The sequence below is a fragment of the Schistocerca cancellata genome, chromosome 5, assembly GCF_023864275.1.
Source record: "Schistocerca cancellata isolate TAMUIC-IGC-003103 chromosome 5, iqSchCanc2.1, whole genome shotgun sequence".
NCBI lineage: Eukaryota > Metazoa > Arthropoda > Insecta > Orthoptera > Acrididae > Schistocerca > Schistocerca cancellata.
Genome location: NC_064630.1, coordinates 639,823,020 through 639,842,247, shown reverse-complemented (window position 1 = coordinate 639,842,247; position 19,228 = coordinate 639,823,020). Strand labels below are relative to the sequence as shown.

The following is a 19,228-nucleotide window of genomic DNA, read 5'->3' as shown; positions in this document are numbered from 1 at the left end:
AGTCATGGATCCGCACACCACAATGTGCATGATGTGCTCCAGTTTCACAGAGTGTCAGCAAGATGGGTGCCACGGCAGCTGACTCCTGAAATGAGAGAACGACGTGTTGATGCTTGTGAAGAACTTCTTCGCCGCTTTGAACGAGAAGGTGATGGCTTCCTCGCAAGAATTGTTGCTGGGGACGAAACCTGGTTTCACTTCCACCAACCGGAAATGAAGTGAGCTAGCAAGGAATGGCGCCATTCCTCATCACCAAAACCAAAGAAGTTTCAAAAAGACCCATCAGCAGGGAAAGTTATACTGACTCTCTTTTGGGACGAAAAAGGTGTCATTTTGGAGCATTACATGCCTAGAGGGACAATTGTCACCAGTGTATCATACACAGATCGCCTAAAAAATCATCTGCGGCATGCAATCAAATCAAAGCGACGTGGATTGCTGTCAGCAGATGTCCTTTTGTAACATGACAATGCAAGGCCCAACACTGCCCGTACAACAGTTGCAACAATCACAGACCTGCATTTTGAGTGTCTTCCTCATCCATCAAACTCACCAGACCTTGCCCCAAGGGATTTCCATATATTTGGACCACTTAAAGACGCAGTGGGAGAATAGAAGTTCCGTTCTGATGAAGAGGTACACCACGAGTTGCATGAGTGGTTCCGCGGACTACCAAAGGAATTTTTTTCTAAAGGAATTTATGCATTGGAGGACTTGCATTGAGCGTGGGAAAGGTTATATTGAAAAGTGATACAGCTTTGTACCACTTTTGCACAATAAATAATATTTAAGAAACTATTTAAGGTTTTCATTTGACTCACCCTCGTATCTACCGTTTGATTAGTTGACTCAGATGTCAATTTTTTTTATAAAATAAACAAGATAGCTGTGTCCGAATGCCGAAGTACCCAAATTTTTCTTTTGAAATTTACTCACCATTATTTCTACTGAATTTGATAATAGGTTTGGCACAATAATAACGCTATATCTTTGTCATATGTTTTGCTGTATGTTTTGAAAGCAATATCTTCATTATCTTGAGTCTCGGAAAGAGAATTCTGTAAATTAGTGTAGGAAACAGGTAACACTTTATTCCACATAAATACATCCAGAAAACTTAACATTAAAATTACTGAATGACAAACAACACATATAATTGTATTTGAGAATTTCTTACTTCTATAATAGATCTAGGTGTTTTAATTATTGGCACAATAGTTTAATGTAGTTTCTATTTTTTGGTACACAGGACAGACTACTATTTTTTAAAATATTTTTAACGATTGATTTATTTATATAAACTGAACACTGCACAGCGTAAAACACGCAACAACGTATTTGTATACGAAAATGAGTATAAAGGTGCATTTGAGCAAAGATTTCTCTGTAGAAAGGTACACACATTAAGAGAAAAACTGTCAGGTGAGCGCCACTGTTTCCCATAAACGGAAGACGATATTCATCGCAAGAGATATGAGGTATTTCGTGAAGCACTCACCTATTATTGACTAGGAGTCTTTATGATGCACTGTAGTCCCTCTGAAGATGGAGATGAAGAACTTCTTTGGTATTGTTCCAACGGAGGCGTATCCGCACGTATTTCACTTTACACTGTTGTACTTGTAACGCACAGTACTCTAATATAGAACAGGTCTCGACGAACACTGACACATAAAATGTAACAAATGACGCACGTGTGATGGCTAAGAGAGATCGATATGGCTATATGGTATTTTGTTTTCACAGCTTCCTTGCAGGTTCTAGTTCCACGAAGAAGAATCGTTATTTACAAGGAACTCTGTTACAGAAGTGGCCGAATGTCGGGGCTTAGATGAATTTCTGAGGTAATACCGGATTCAAAAACAAGGGATAAGGACATCTGAGCAATATCTACGACTGTCAGTTTTGGGTCGACCATCTGCAGATGGTGGGAGGAGGTGGAAATTTACATGAGAGGAGTGGTAGGTACGAGTAGTAATAAGTAGTGAGTTACAGCTTGCTGCGCAATTGAAGACAGTGGACAGTAATTAATTCAAAGGCGGTTAAGGAACAGTACGTCGCTAACTACTGTAAAGCATACGACATGAGTTCTGGATTTTCAATCAGTTTTAACAATCACTCAAAAGAGATGTATCTTTAACACCTCTCACTCAAAAATTAGGCAATTTCCATGCAAACATGAACCGCGTATTCACAACTTAACAATAAAGATTCGTGAAACGAACTTGAAGTATTTCACAAAGACTGTTCAAATTATTTTGGACGCGACGCCCATTAGCAAAACAATGGGATGAAGATTCATGTCCTCTTTTTCTCACATATTTTCGCTTAGAGTAGCTACTGAATCAGCCGCCAAAGACGTGGGTTTGAATACGGCACGTGTTTGTCGTGAACTGAGTTGTGTGAAATGATACGAAAAAACTCATTGCATTGCTGGCATTTGGCATGGCCGGTGGCCAACAAGTTCTCCATCAGCTGGTCCGGCAGCTATGTAAACCACCTGATCGTTTGTACTATAGACAGTGGAGTCCATTACGGGTCAGACATCCGCGCACGAGGTGGGCGAGGCAGGACACGACGCTAAGTGGGTGTACGACACCGTGGGCAAGACCGATGCTTTCAGTGGTCCTGAAAATCGTCCGAGGCAGCCTCCACCGAGGCGGGCCGGTTCGCGAGTTTTTGCGGAGACCTGAGGGCGAGATCCACTGTGCGGCAGACAGAATCTCCCCGCCGTGAGGGCGGTGGGGGAGTCTGCACTGGGGGCGGAACCTCAGTCTGGCAGCGGCTGCAAGTAATCCCTGGCTGAGGGCGACGGCAGCAGATAGTTGTCGCCGTCCAAGACGTCCGCGCTGCTGGGAGACGTCGCGCCGGAGGCGGAGGAGGCGGCGCCGGGGGCGGAGTTGGAGGCGGAAGCGGCGGGAGCGGGCAGCGGGAAGCCGCCAGGCGGCAGCGGGAGGCGGGGCTGCGCCTCGGCCAGCCTGGCTGCCATGTCCGGGAAGCGCGGGCGGTCCCGCGGCTCCATGCGCCAGCAGTGCAGCATCATCTGGCTCGCCAGCGGCGGGCAGTCCTCGGGTGGCGCCAGCAGCTGACCCGCCAGCACCAGCCGCACCACCTGTAAACACCATCCACTCTCTGTGTTTCTCATACAGCGATGCGTTATTTTTAACTTAGGGTTTACTATATATATTTTTTCCTTTATTGTATTTCGATTCCCCACGAAGGGGGCGGGCTGGGAGCAGCTTAGTACGCCGCTCTTCAGCCTACAGACTTTGTTAAAAAGATGAAGAGAATAAATAATAAAAACAGGTGATAAAAACGGAGACTTAAAGAGTAACATGGCGAAAAAAATCGTGGAACTTAAAACATAGAACAAAGGGATGATGATGCTAAAAAAACACAGACGAAGCAGACAGGTAAAACAATAGACAGACAATTAAAAAACACGGCGACAGTCTGGTTTCTGTTCGCAAAAGACATAAAAGTCACACCCAGTGACAGCATGGTTTCTGTTTGCAACACGAGAAAGACGAACAACACTGAACATTCACTGGAACATTGCACTAAAAAGTTGGCAAATGTGACATACCACAGCCAAGAGCAGGTGGGGGGGGGGGGAACTGGACAGATGATGGGAACAAGGGGGGGAAGGAGAGGAAAAGCGAAGGGGGAGAGGCGGGAAAGGAGCCGATGGAGGATGAGGACCCATAAGAGGGGTGGTGGGTGCTGGGCAGAAGCGACAGGGAGTGGGGAAGGCAGAGGAGTGGAATACAAAAGGACTCGGGGGGGGGGGGAGAAGGGAAGTAGGTAGAGGTTTGGTGGGGAGTAAACAGGATGGAAGGGGGGGGGGGGAGAGGGAGCCCAGGGAAAGGACAGAGGAAAGGAGGGGGAGTGAGGATCAGAGTTGATAGGAGGGATAAATGGATGAAGATAGGGCATCATCCGGGAGGGAGAGTTGATGGAAACCACCTTGGGAAAGGAGATGTAGGGTGTAGAGATGGAGGGTAGTGGGGACACAACAGTGAAGACGTGGCAGGGGGCGGGGATGGGAGAGGAGAGGAGCAACCAGGGGCGAGGGCGTTCAAGGCGGTGGGAGGTGTAGATGATGCGGATATGTTCGAGGAATAGGAGCAGATGGGGGAAAGGAATGAGATCATAGAGGATCCGTGTGGGGGACGGGAGGCGTATACGGAAGGCAAGGTGGAGTGCATGACGCTCAAGGATGTGGATGGACTTATAGAATTTGGGGGGGGGGGCAGATATCCAGGCAGGACTGGCATAACAGAGGATGGGACGGATTAAGGATTTTTAGGTGTGGAGGATGATAGAGGGGTGCAACCCCCATGTCCGGCCAGAGAGGAGTTTGAGGAGTCGGAGGTGGTTGTGGGGCTTGGATTGGATGGAGCGGAGATGAGGGATCCAGGTGAGGTGACGGTCAATGGTGAGGCCAAGGTAGGTGAGGGTGGAGGAGAGGCGGACAGGACGGGCGCAGACAGTAAGGGAGAAATCCAGGAGCCGGAAGGAGCGAGTGGTACGACCTATGACGATTGCCTGGGTCTTGGAGATGGCGATGCAAATGTAAGGCATACTTGTACTGGAGCTGTGGCTCTACTACGTGTCAGTGCACATGGATGAGTTATGTGTCACTGATAACCAGGTTTGTGAATCACACATCTTTCTATATCTACTCTTCAATACGAGCATTGTTCCATAAGGATGATAACAAAATCTGTCGCCGATGGATAAATATGTCGTGTGAATTAAACTCTGTGTCTAGATAGAAGAGACGATCAAAGATTTCAAACGCTGTCGGTAGATGGAGGTAATTGCACCACAATAGTACGAAATACGGTTTGAAGATGGAGGTGGTGATGGATACGTAGTCATCGATTTAAGTGCCAAGTGTAATAAGGAAGTTAAAGCTTCATTTCATCGCCAACTAGTCAAAGTTTACGGAGTGAGTGTAATATTAGTACAACATGTTGTTTTAATAGTGAAAGACATATGGCAGACGAGTAAAGATAAGGCCAGGCAAGTACGTCCGTCGCATATGACAAAGTGTGCGCTATCGAAGGGTAGACTCAAGCCAATCGCCACATTTGAGTCATGTTACACACAAACTCGACATCTCCACTGGCAATGTAAGGCTACGCGTATCTTTCGAATACCAGCAAAATTTGGTACTGTTCAGCTCCCGATGACATGTCAATGGCCCCTCTAAAAAGGTAACATCGTAGTGTCGTGCGTGCAAAAGTGTTTTACGTGCAACTGTGCTCCTAATATTCACGTAATACAATCAGAATGGGTGACCGCGATACAGTCAATTAATGACCGCAAAGCCGACGAAGATACGAAATTCAGCTAATCTGTAAGCAAAACAAGAGATGACGGATGAAGCACGTAGGACCCTACACAGCCAAAGAGGGCAGTCTTGGCTAAAAGAACCTGCGTTGAATACAGACTTTATGTTGATGAAGAAGTATCTGAGAAGGCATTTTAGAGCACAGTATATTATAGTAGCGGATCATGGACCGCGGGAAAATAGGGAAAGAAGAGAACTGAGCAGTTTGAGATGTGGCGCTACAGAACGATGCTTAAAATTAGGTGGACGTATAAGGAATGGGGTGGTTCTCTTCAGAATCGTGGAAGACAGAAATGTACGAAAAACGCTGACAAGAAGGAAGGACAGGATGATAGAGTATTTGTTAAGGCGTTGGCGTATAACTTATGTAGTAACAGGAGCGGCTGTAAAAGGTTAAAACTATAGGGGAAAAGAGAGACTGGAATACATGCAATTGAGGACGTAGGGTGCAAGAGGCTGCCACAAGAACGCAATTCGTGGCGGGCCGCATCAGACCAGTCACAAGACTGACGATCTAAAATTAAAGGAAAGCAGTTTTCAGCTAAGAAGTGAGGAAAAAGGCTGAAAGTACTTTCGGTTATGATCGTCTTTCACCGCCACTAAGATATGATAATGTTGCACACCGAGATCTCTAGAAGTGCTGCATGACAGTGAATTACACCCATGGCAGTCAGTTGCACCCTTTCAACGCAGTAACCATGCCCCCAGTTCAGCGCAAGACGGACTGGGAGTTGGTTGGGCTGTTGAACTCTTTTGTGATGTTGAATGCTGGGCCAGGCTTACGCCTCTGCGACTTCACAAGCGACACTACCGCTCACACGTCGCGTGGCTAAATTTTTGTGCAGTGAATGTGGAAAATCCTGAAGCCGCTGTTTCGTTACTCTTTTCACACGATGCGTGCGCTGCAGTTTTCACCATTTATTCGACATGCTTAGTCACATTCACTGCTGTAACAACTTTTTGGCTTTTCAATTGTGTCAGTTACTTGCGTGTCATGTTTATGGAAGAAACTATTTTGTTATTTTCAAGCAGTCTGTTTATAATGTACCGATAAGTAAATAACATGGTCTTGAGAAAGAAGGGGAACACTGTGTGGATGAAAAAAGATGAGAACTATGATGAAATTGCAAAAAATAAAGGAAATATGAATGAATCTATGGAAGAGGTATTTACAAGAATGCTGTGGGGCAAGAGGTCGTCCCGGTGCTTTGGATATGGAGGACGAATAAGGATTGCTCAGAGAGGAAAAAGGTCCTCCAATATTATGGAAGAAGTTAAGGACATGACACTTGGAAAATAAACTAGTGGAGATGGGATTCAGAATGATTCTACCAGAGGTTTAAGCCAAGAAAACGCAGAAATACTGAATTTTTGCATTTAAATTTATGAGAAAGATGGGTGGCGAGAATGAGAGTTGCGAAGAAAACAAATGCCATGAAATGTTTACTATATATGACAATAAGTTTGCTATATAAGATGGTTCAAATGTCTCTGAGCACTATGGGACTTAACATCTGAGGTCATCAGTCCCCTAGAACTTAGAACTACTTAAACCTCACTAACCTAAGGACATCACACACATCCATGCCCGAGGCAGGATTCGAACCTGCGACCGTAGTGGTCGCACTGGTGCAGACTGTAGCGCCTAGAACCGTTGGTATATCATTCAGCAAAAAGTATAATAAGGAAAACAGACATTTGCAATCAAAAATTGATGAAGAATAGTTCAGCTTGAGGAGGGGAAAAGGTACAAGAGATTCCACTGGACTTTTACGAATAATTGGGGATACATACAAAAAAAGAGGTAGAGAAGTTCCTGCAACTCTTGTTGAGATGGAAAAAGGTTTTGACAGAGTTAAATGGTTAAAAAGTTTTTATCTCAGTAGTAGATCGAAGTTAACTGGAAGGAAAAGTGACTAGTAAGCAATTTATATATCACTCGAAAAGTAAAAAGAGGCCATGTGATGAAAGAAGGAATTAAAACTAAGAGAGGGGATAACATTGTTTTTTAATTACTCTGTTTAACATCCTTTTAGATCATTCAGTAAGAACTGCCTTCAATAAATGTGTGGAGCGGCAGTAGGAGGAAGGAAAATAAAACGTATAATATTTCCAGATGACGTGGTACTACTGAGAGAAAATGAAATAATCCGTTAAAAGGAATGAACACCAGCTGTAAGGAACGTGGAATAAAGGTAAATATGCAAAAGACTAAAGAAATGATCTTTACAATGCGGTCAAGGAAAACAGAACTGAAAATTTGTGATGAGTTAGTGAAGCAAGTTGATAAATTCAGGTACCTAGGATATGACACATAATAAAAAATCAAAACGAGGATAGCTATTGCAAGAGATATGATTTACGGTATGAGATCATGCGAAAGAACTTGTTCCCCTCCTAGCTGCAGTTTATCGAAGATTGCTGGAGCAACGAAGAGTGCCTAGCGATTGGAAGAAGGCGCAGTTCATTCTCGTTTTCAAGACGGGTCGTAGGACAGATGAACATAATTATTAGTCCATATAGTTGACGTCAGTTTGTTGGGACGTGTTATATGCTCAAGAATTATGACGTTTTGGAGAACAAAAATCTTCTCTACAAAAATCAACATGGATTCTGCAAACAGAGGTCTTGCGAACTCATCTCGCTCTGTTCCTACGTGACCTCCATAGGGCTGTAGACAATGGCGCACAGACTGATGCTGTGTTCATTGACTTCAGGAAGACATTTGACTCAGTCTCGCATTGCCGTTTTCTTAAAAAATACGAGCTTCCCGACTATCGGATCAAATTTGCTACTGTTTTCAAGACTTTCTTTCAGACAGGACTCAACACGTCGCTCTTAACTGAGCAAAATCGTCAGGTGTGTACAGGGAATTCCCGGAGTAGCACAAGGAATGGTTGTTCACAGTCTGTTTAAACGATCTAGAAGAAAGCGTGGGCAGTTCGTTAAGGCTGTTCACAGGTGATGTGGTTGTCTATAAGAAAGTAGCAGCTCTAGGAGGTAGTCTTCATTTGCAGAACGATATGCAGGCGACTGATGAATGGCTCAGGGTTTGGCAGAGGACCCTGAGCACAAATAAATGTAACATATTGTACATACACAAAGAAAAGCAATCCTCTACTATACAACATTGCAGATGACAAATTACTACCGCAAAATATCTACGAGTAACTATTCAGAGCGACCTTCAGTGAAATTACGACATAAAACAAATGGTAGTTAAAGCAGATGCAAAACTCAGATTCATAAGAAGACTCTCAAGGAAAAGTATCTCATCCACGATAGAAGTGGCTTCCAAGGCCTTATTCGACCGATTCTTGGGTATTATTTATTAGTGTTAGATCTTTACCAGGTAGGACTGATAGAAAATGCAGAGAAGATCCAACGAAGAGCGGCGCGTCTCCTCACGGGTTCGTTTAGTCGGTGCGAGAGCGTTACAATAACTCAAGTGGAAGATGTTATGAGTGAGGCGCTGTAAGTCACGGAGAGGTTTACTACTGAAATTTCGGATGAGCACTTTCCGGGAAAATTCAGACAGCATGTTACTACCTCCCACGTAAATCTCGCGAAATTCGAGAAATTAGAGCTAATACAGAAGCTTGCCGACAATTATTCTTCCCAAGCGGCATCCGCAAGTGGAACAAGAGGGGGGGGGGGGGAGGGGGAAGGGCGGGGGGATAAACTAGTGGTACTAGAAGCACCCTCCGCCACACACCGTTGGGTGGTTTAAGGAGAATGATGTAGATGTACGAGGGTAATTCCAAAAGTAAGGTCTCCTATTTTTTTATAAGTACAGAACTCTGTTTGCGTGGCATTTGGTCACACTGTTATGAAGAGTGCTTCACCTGCTGTGTGTAAACATGGCATGCCGCGCTGAGGCGCTCAGTCTTGGCTTGGCTGCCGTTGAGAATGGAGCTCCCGTTGGATGCTGCCGCCAAGTGCGAAATGCGCGCAGTTATTTAGTTTTTGAACGCAAAGGGCACTGCGCCAATTGAAATCCATCGCCAATTGACGGAAGTGTATGGTGAGTCGTGCACTGATGTCAAAAATGTTTGTAAGTGTGTAAGGTGTCAGGCAAATCCAATACCTTCCATGAAAACCCTGACATGATAAGCAAATCCAGTAGTATGTCAATAGCTCCGAATAAATCGTGACATTAAATTAACCAAAGTAATACGAGTAACGAGTGAGCAAATGGAAAACCACAGACTAACACAAGAATGCCTAAATGCATGTCATACCTTCCCACCGTGAGACAGACGCAGTTCCGAGGGGAGAAACGAGAACAGAAGCCGAGAGCAGAACCGTGTTAAGCTGGAAGGCCCTACGATGAGGGACGGACGGACACCCACGTCACCAGCTAACTGCTAGGACCACACCACCCGCAAGTTTTAGCGTGAGACTTTTTCGCGTCTCTGCTATGTCAAGACTACCCCCCAGCCCATGTTAAAAGCTAGAGCCCTCCAGAAGAACAGTATAGAACTTACGATAACACAAAAAGGGCTACACCACCCGCAAGTTTTAGCGTGAGACTTTTTCGCGTCTCTGTTACGTTAGGACCACCCTCCCGCCCATGTTAAAAGATAGAGCCCTACAAAAGAACAGTATAGATCTTACGATAACGCTAAAAGGACCACACCAGCTGCAAGTTTTAGTGTGAGACTCTTTCGCGTCTCTGTTACGTTGCAAACTTTAAAAACATTGCCCCACCACGAAAAGTATAACGTTTCTCATTGGATAGACAGAATTTTTGTGGGCGGAGCTTAAGGTTAACATTGAGACCCTGATTGGTCAGGTGAAAACACAGCCAGATAGTTTTTTTTAAACCAACTGAGGTAAATAGTAGTAAGGAGAAGTTACGAGAGAATTGCTTCCGAGACAGCGAGGTAAAGCGGAGCTGTGCTGTCCACCACCCCCTGACGAACACCGACAAGGTAATGAACGCACACGATGCCGCATTTTTGAGCGCATAAGGCTTCACTCAGAACTGCAGAAGTCTCATCTGTTACATCCCCTTTACGTAATACTAGTGTCGATCGTCAATTAAAGCTCATGGTGTTCACATTTGCCACTTGAAGTAAAAATCTGAAACGCGATGATTTTTCTGTTATATAGTTATTGAGAAGCCACATCAGCCACTGTAATTTACGACAAGTTAGATAAGTAATTAAAGATAATTGAGGGTCACTGTAGACCATTTTGATAGTTTTCTCTTTTGTGAAACTTAATTTAAGCCTAGATTATAGATGTAATATGGCATAGATCATCCTTCGATCGATTGTAGAACCTGAAAACCCATTCAGGGAATATTCGTTCACATTTTTGTTGAACACAGTCGGTTTTCACCATCCTGTATTAAAACATTTCCTTTTATCAATAGTGCAATTTATAAACGATGTTTTGTGAGTAGAATAAAATTTCCCATGGTAAACTTAACTGCATTTTCGACGTTATTTTACCAGCTAACTAAAAATAGGAAAACTTGAACCCCTTCCACTAAATTTAGTTAGTATTAAGATTCTTTTACAGGGAGTGCAGTGGAGCTGACGCTGAAATCATTAAGTATTTGGTTATATCATCGCTAGTCTCACTGAACTCTTCTGAATTCTACATGTCATGTGTGGTCTGGCGTCTCCTTACCAGCAACAGGTCCTAGATTCAAACTAGTCAATTCCCTAAAAAACACGCTCAGAGCGTCGTTGCGCGAAAGTGGTAGGGAGACACAATATAGAACAAACAGACACCACGCAGAATGTTTAGAAGTGGTGTAGAGAGTTTACAGGTGGTCGGACCGTAATTCACGACGAACAAATGAGCGGGAGACCGTCAGTTTCTGAGGAGACAGTGTTGAAAGTCGAGCAAACCATGCGTGAAGATTGGCGGATCACCCTGGATGATCTCTGCAAGTTGGTTCCTGAGGTTTCCCGAAGCACCGCTCACAGAATTTTAACGGAAACATTGAACTACCGGAAGGTGTGTGCGAGATGGGTGCCACTCGTGCTGACTGAGGACCACATGCGGCAACGAGTTGATGCTTCCCGCGCATTTCTTCACCGCCTTTCAGTCGAACAGGACAACTTTCTCGACTCAATTGTCACGGGTGACGAAACCAGGGCATACCACTTTACACCTGAGACCAAGCAACAATCACGCCAATGGCGGCATCCTTCTTCGCCAAAGCTGCGGAAATTTAAAAAAATCACAGTCTGCCGGTAAAGTCATAAAAACCGTTTTTTTGGGATCGGAAAGGGGTATTGTTGGTTGACTTTATGCCGTCTGGGACCACAATTAACACTGACAGGTACTGTGAGACTCTGAAAAAACTCAAACGGGCAATGCATAACCGGAGAAGAAGAATGTTGAGCAAGGGCGTACACATTCTCCATGACATCGCTCGTCCACACATCGCTCGGCAAACCGTTGCTCTCCTGCCACAGTTTCAGTGGAACGTGATCACCCAAGTCCTGACTTGGCGCCCAGTGACTAGCACTTGTTCCCTAGGTTAAAAGAACATTTGGCCGGAAAGCGATTCAACTCCGACGACGAGGTGAAAGAAGAGATTCATAACTTTCTGAACAGCATGGCGGCGAGCTGGTATCACATGGGCGTACAAATACTGCCACAGCGTCTAAAAAAATGCATCGACAGAAATGGTGATTATGTCGAAAAACAGCTAAATGTTGAAGCTGTAAACTGATGTAAACCATTGTAGAAATAACCAGGTGTATGTACTTATAAAAAAATAGGAGACCTTACTTGTGGGATTACCCTCGTAGATGAATGAGGAGTATTAAATAAAAAATTAAGGCGTGTAGGCCTATGTGGAATCGTGATGTGGACACTGTGGTGGTGAGAGGAGAAATACTTTTGAAGTTTTTAGATGTGCATTTTGAGGAGAATAAAAGTTGTGAAACAGAAAGAAAAAATTGGGAACGTGTTGTGTTACAAACGGCAAACTAGAAAAGACAAATAGGGGAAAGAAATAATAGGAGGAAAATAAATTGGCTAGCACAGAAAATGAGCAGAGACTGCATCACAAAGGATGGTGCATTACTTTCTGGGCAACCTTGTAGGATTCTCGGTTGATGATGGAAGGCGCTATGAGCTTGATCGAGGTGGTTCTGCAGATGCTCGACTGCTTTTAAATTGGGGAGTTTAGTGGCCAGAGGAGTACATTAGACCCATCCAGGTGCTCTTCGAACCACGCACATACCTTGGGAACTGTGTGGCGCTTTGTATTATCCTGCTGGTAGTTGCCATTTTTCCGAGGAAAAACAAGCTGCATGTAGGTGTGGGTACGGGCCCCAAATATCTATTGTGCCTTTCAGAAGCCGAGATCACTCAGGGAATGTCACGAAAACATTCCCCACCCCAGACCTCCTGCCTGGACCAAAAAATGGTGCAAGTGGCTCTAAGGACTATGGGAATTAACATCTGAGGTCATCAGTCCACTAGACATAGAACTACTTAAACCTAACTAATTTTAGGATATCACACACATCCATGCCCAAGGCAGGATTCGAACCTGTGACCGTAGCAGCAGCGCGGTTTCGGACTGAAACGCCTAGAGCTGCTCGGCCACAGCAGCCGGCTGCCGGGACCCTTCCGACGATTGCTGCAGGGTGTTTGCTTTGCGACGTTTCACGGCGTACACGCCAAAGCCATCTGTACGATGCAGTTTAAACGTGATTCATCTGAAAAGACTACCTGTTGCCAATCAGTGGACATTCAGTTGAGGTACTGGTGTGCAAATTCCACCTTCGTCGCCGATGAAAGTTAGTCAGCATGGATGCATGTACCAGGCGTCTGTTGTGGTGGCCCATACGCAGCAACGCTCGCTGAACGGTCATTGAGAAGACACTGTTGGTAGCCCCTTGTTTCATCTAGGCGGTCCATTGCTCAACAGCTGCTAGGCGGTCCATTGCTCAACAGCTGCACATCTGTTCGTCCGCAGTCATCGTGCACTCCTTTCATTATGACCCGTTGTGGACCACAGTTGTTTCGGCACAGATTTCGGATAGCGCCGTTTAGTATGGGTGGTATACTTTAACCACGGCGACCCCGAACGGTATGCAAACTTAGCCGTTTCGCAAATTCTTCACCCTTGGACCGAAAGCCAATGATCATGCCCTTTTGGACATCACATAAATAGCTCCGTTTCCGCATGACAACAGCGACTGCACAGTTTTCCGCGTCCCACGACACGCTTTTTATATCCTCCACTGCTAGTGCAGCTACCTGCCATCTGTGAGTAGTTACTGAACGCCGACGTCGTACCTTCGCGGGGGTTACATTAATGTGTAAGGATGTGTCCATTTTGAAGCACATCGAATCGTAAAAAGGAAACCAACTGAACACGACTGTAATGTAAAAGAACTGGAAGTACTTAAGTAGAAACAGATAGTCCATACGGAGTAATTATACGCACTAATTCGGTACGTCAGGAGTGAAACAGCTCAATTCATGGAATCAATACTAGAAATAACAATAATCTTCACAAGGATTTAAAGTCACTTAGTCTTGTACAAAAAGGTGTGCATCATTCAGGAATACACATTTTCAATTACGTGCCAGCAGCCGTAAAAAGCTTAACAACCAATGAAAGTCACTTTAAGAGAAGCCTAAGAGATTTATTGATGGCCAACTCCTTCTACTCCATTGATGAATTTCTCTGTAAAACCAATTGATTTGTATATATATATATATATATATATATATATATATATATATATATATATATATATATAACTTCTGCACCATTTCAGTGCAGTAATGTGTTCATTGTAAATAAGTATTATAGTAGTTGTATTACATGTTTATTACCTTAAAAATAAATGAAAAAACTTTTGGGACCTGTGGAATGGTACATTAGCTTATTTGTTTTAGTTGTAAATATTTGTCATGTATTGTTTTTCTGACATGTTCCACATCCTGGAGGACCTTCTCACTACGGATCAATTGTAATGAAAGTAAATATAATCTAATCTAATCTGAAAGCGAAAAATAGTTAGGTCAGATTAGGACGAGAAATAAAAAAAAATTAAAAAAAATGTTATTACCCTCGTCGTATTTCTATTCTACGAGTGAGGGCAAATTCCGATCTCTCGTTGCAATGGGAGCTTTTATTATTGTACCTAAATGCGACATTGCGAGTGTAGCGACCTATGGTGCACTAAAAGCCGGCCATAACGTCACGGACTGGCAGTGCTTTGCCAGAGGAGGAATTTACTGGAGGCAACGACCGGCATATGAACTGCAGTCGGATTTGCAATGGACGCCACGCTTACTCCCGGTATACGCAATTCACCCACTGAGCTCCAGGCTGCATCGCAAATATCTATCCGTAGGAAGCTGAGGTGAGTGAACGGGGACGAATCGTTGCTTTCTCTTGTCACTCTTTCAAGCTCTACCTTTCCAATTTCACTTTTCTTCAGAGCATCGCGAACAATACTGAGGGATCGTCAGTGTGGAATGAAGGTAACGAAGAGGAAAGAGCTGTCAATAGACACATGTGATCGTAGTGGTTTGCAGCGCTTGTAAGGTGGCTATAATGTCGCACCTTGCAAGCACTCATCCACATACTTTGCCGTGATCTACAAACACAATTAGCTATCATGTGGTAGGTTGTACATCGTATATATGAATGTATAAAGGAGACTGACTTTGTCACGTACGTCTTGTAAATAACTGTTAACGTTTATTACATGAAAGGTGACGGAGTGTCTTTACTATAAACACGGCGTAATGAATGATTGCCTATGCTAGTAGAGGTTGGAACGCCAATGGAAATGAAACGGCTGGCGGAACTGAAGCTACATCTACATCTACATCTACATCCATACTCCGCAAGCCACCTGACGGTGTGTGGCGGAGGGTACCTTCAGTACCTCTATCGGTTCTCCCTTCTATTCCAGTCTCGTATTGTTCGTGGAAAGAAGGATTGTCGGTATGCCTCTGTGTGGGCTCTAATCTCTCTGATTTTATCCTCATGGTCTCTTCGCGAGATATACGTAGGAGGGAGCAATATACTGCTTGACTCTTCGGTGAAGGTATGTTCTCGAAACTTTGACAAAAGCCCGTACCGAGCTACTGAGCGTCTCTCCTGCAGAGTCTTCCACTGGAGTTTATCTATCATCTCCGTAACGCTTTCGCGATTACTAAATGATCCTGTAACGAAGCGCGCTGCTCTCCGTTGGATCTTCTCTATGTCTTGTATCAACCCTATCTGGTACGGATCCCACACTGCTGAGCAGTATTCAAGCACTGGGCGAACAAGCGTACTGTAACCTACTTCCTTTGTTTTCGGATTGCATTTCCTTAGGATTCTCCCAATGAATCTCAGTCTGGCATCTGCTTTACCGACAATCAACATTATATGATCATTCCATTTTAAATCACTCCTAATGCGTACTCCCAGATAATTTATGGTATTAACTACTTCCAGTTGCTGACCTGCTATTTTGTAGCTAAATGATAAAGGATCTATCTTTCTGTGTATTCGCAGCACATTACACTTGTCTACATTGAGATTCAGTTGCCATTCCCTGCACCATGCATCAATTCGCTGCAGATCCTCCTGCATTTCAGTACAATTTTCCATTGTTACAACCTCTCGATACACCGCAGCATCATCTGCAAAAAGCCTCAGTGAACTTCCGATGTCATCCAACAGGTCATTTATGTATATTGTGAATAGCAACGGTCCTATGACACTCCCCTGCGGCACACCTGAAATTACTCTTACTTCGGAAGACTTCTCTCCATTGAGAATAACATGCTGCGTCCTGTTATCTAGGAACTGCTCAATCCAATCACACAATTGGTCTGATAGTCCATATGCTCTTACTTTGTTCATTAAACGACTGTGGGGAACTGTATCGAACGCCTTGCGGAAGTCAAGAAACACGGCATCTACCTGTGAACCCGTGTCTATGGCCCTCTGAGTCTCGTGGACGAATAGCGCGAGCTGGGTTTCACATGACCGTCTTTTTCGAAACCCATGCTGATTCCTACAGAGTAGATTTCTAGTTTCCAGAAAAGTCATTATACTCGAACACAATACGTGTTCCAAAATTCTACAACTGATCGACGTTAGAGATATAGGTCTATAGTTCTGCACATCTGTTCGACGTCCCTCTAGGTGGAAGGCCCACACAGATGTGTTGGTCCTGCTTAAACAAAGGAAATAGCAACACGGATGTCGTAGCATCTAAGCGCTGAAGCACAATAAGGTCGCGACCGGCAGGTGTTGTAGCCGAACTGGAAGGATTATACTTCGGAAACGCTGAAAATATTGGACGCAGGTGGGAGGAACGAAGAAGCGGCACCTCGGAAAATACGCATGCTGGGTTATTTCCAAGGATTTTTACTCAGAAGCGAACCATCGCACGAGTATAGGTTTATCCTCACAAACTTTCCGCGCTGGACGACAAAAGACTGAAAAATGGTTGGTTGGCGTACGGAAGAATCCGTAGAGAGGGAGGATATTCCGTGGTTTCGGGAACATGATTCGTTTTCGGAATTACGAGGGTGGGGAGCTGAGCCTTGCTGGGAGGCCAGCACTGGAGAGATGAGGTCTTCCGTTGCGAGCGCTCGTGTGTGACAGCCGGTCGAACACAGCTTTGTTGAGACAGACCGACATGCTGCCTTTGCTCTCAGGAGAGTTTATAGTTAGGCACAGCACTGTTGCGAAGTTATACGATTGTGGACTTTGCCTCCGGGTTGGAAGTCGTCGTTGAGTACGCAGCGTTCAATGATTGATACCACTTCTGCCTATACTTACGTTGAGACGTTATCTGAACTCCGTCCTTGTGGTTGGGAGTTCGCGTTTCTCGTCTGTAGAACACAGAGAGAAGAAGACAGTATTAGAGTATATTAGTCAGAGGACTGCCTTTGCCGTCCTAGCGTTTGAAAGAATTTTATTGTGGCTGGAGTTCTTCCATCGTCGCAGACGAGTACGAGAACCAGCACTTCGACGCACCGGACGCAGTACACACGGTGATATCGCAAACTGCTTCGGCTTATTAGGGCTATAAAAGCTAAACAGCTGTGATCACGTTAGTTTATTTCCACTGAGGTTCCACACCACCGTAGATCATCTCCGAAAGTAATGTTTTCTAGTGTTTGGTATGTAGATGATGTCAGTCATTTCGCGTTATTGGTATTAGACCACGCGGTCTTAATAAGGGGCAGCGTTGGGCAATTTATAAATAATTTTACTTAGGAAATGTAAACTTTGTAATCTAAAATGTTTTTTAATCTACAATAAATATATAAGCAGGAATGACGTTTATCATTTAGTAGGATTAGTCGCCTTCATTATTTATTTATGTTTAGATTGTAATTTATATAATTAAGAGATCCTAAGACCTGCTTCAGGGGGTAGTCAGACAGCGCCAAATCTTCATTTTAACGTTTATTATTTTCCGTTGCACACATTCATTTTACACCCGCCTGGAGTAGCATCTTGGGCACTTGAGGGGAACACCACGTTTCTTGACAAACAAGTGTTTCCAAAGAACTAGCTCGTAAAATTTCTTCTTTTATTTTTATACGTGACTGAGACTACGTTACCTTTTAATTCTTTTGCAAAGATGTCAGTCTAGTCTAAGTTTTTTATTCTGAGTGGTAATTTATTTTATCAGATGATCAACGTATTTTGAATATTTACTCGATTTGCGAGCTTGGTGTTTAATTTGTAAATTATGGAGAATGACCAATCACTCATGAGACCTAAGCGGGGTAGCCGCGCGGTATAGGGCGCCTTGCCAAGTTCGCGCGGCTTCCCCCTTCAGAAGTTCGAGTCCTCCCTCGGGCATGGTTTTGTGTCTGTGTTGTCCTTAGCCTAAGTTAGTTTAAGTTAGATTAAGTAATGTGTAAGCCTAGGGACCGATGACCTCAGCAATGTGGTCCCATAGGAACTTACCACAGTCACTCCCGAGTGAACACTGTTGTATATATATATATATATATATATATATATATATATATATATATATATATATATATATATATATATATATATGCATCAAACATTACTGAGGCCGGCCGGTGTAGCCGAGTGGTTCTAGGCGCTTCAGTCTGGAACTGCGCAACCGCTACGGTCGCAGGTTCGAATCCTGCCTCGGGCATGGATGTGTGTGATGTCCTCAGGTTACTTAGGTTTAAGTAGTTCTAAGTTCTAGGGGACTGATGACCTCAGATGTTAAGTCCCATAGCGCTCAGAACCATTTTTGAAACACTACTGAACATCTACTAAATTAGGAAGGAAGTTATGGAATTTTTCATAAATGCTAAAGCGAAAAAAAAAGAATTAAGACGGCTGAACACGAACCATATGCTTCACACGTAGTTAATTTCATAAATCAACGCACATAACCACTACACCACGATGACCTGACTGGACCTCTTAGATCTCATGAAGGATTTAACTGGCGACATGTAATTAAGCGACTTTAATTATACAAATTGTACCAATAACGAAGTATTTTTATAAATCTTCAGCCGCTTCTGTCCGGAACCACACGGCTGCTACGGTCACAGGCTCGAATCCTGCCTCGGGCATGGATGTGTGTGATGTCCTTAGGATGGTTAGTTTCACGTAGTTCTAAGTCTAGGGGCCTGATGACCTCAGATGTTAAGTCCCATAGTGCTTAGAGTCATTTGAACCATTTTTATAAATCTTCTATGTGTCGTTGCTCTGAAACAGCATACTTTCATAAGATGGAAATACGCAGGTGTTCATACGATTCAATTTGGTGAGTACCAAGCACCCTACATCGAACGCTAGGGAAAGTCGATATTGCCAAGAGATCAAATGGTTCAAATGGCTCTGAGCACTATGGGACTTAACTTCGGAGGTCATCAGTC

The 19,228-nt window shown here is 44.0% G+C and overlaps 1 protein-coding gene across 3 annotated transcripts in view; it reads right to left on the bottom strand.

Moving 5' to 3' along the window:
* Positions 1-1,085: 1,085 nt before the first annotated feature.
* The window catches only part of LOC126188073 (tyrosine-protein kinase transmembrane receptor Ror-like), a 675,128-nt gene continuing 656,985 nt past the window's right edge, over positions 1,086-19,228 (bottom strand). For all 3 annotated transcript variants that reach the window (XM_049929521.1, XM_049929522.1, XM_049929520.1), the window contains one exon: positions 1,086-3,112. In XM_049929521.1, the coding sequence (XP_049785478.1) occupies positions 2,771-3,112 (342 nt within the window). In that variant the 3' untranslated portion in view covers positions 1,086-2,770. The remainder of the gene's footprint in view (positions 3,113-19,228) is intronic.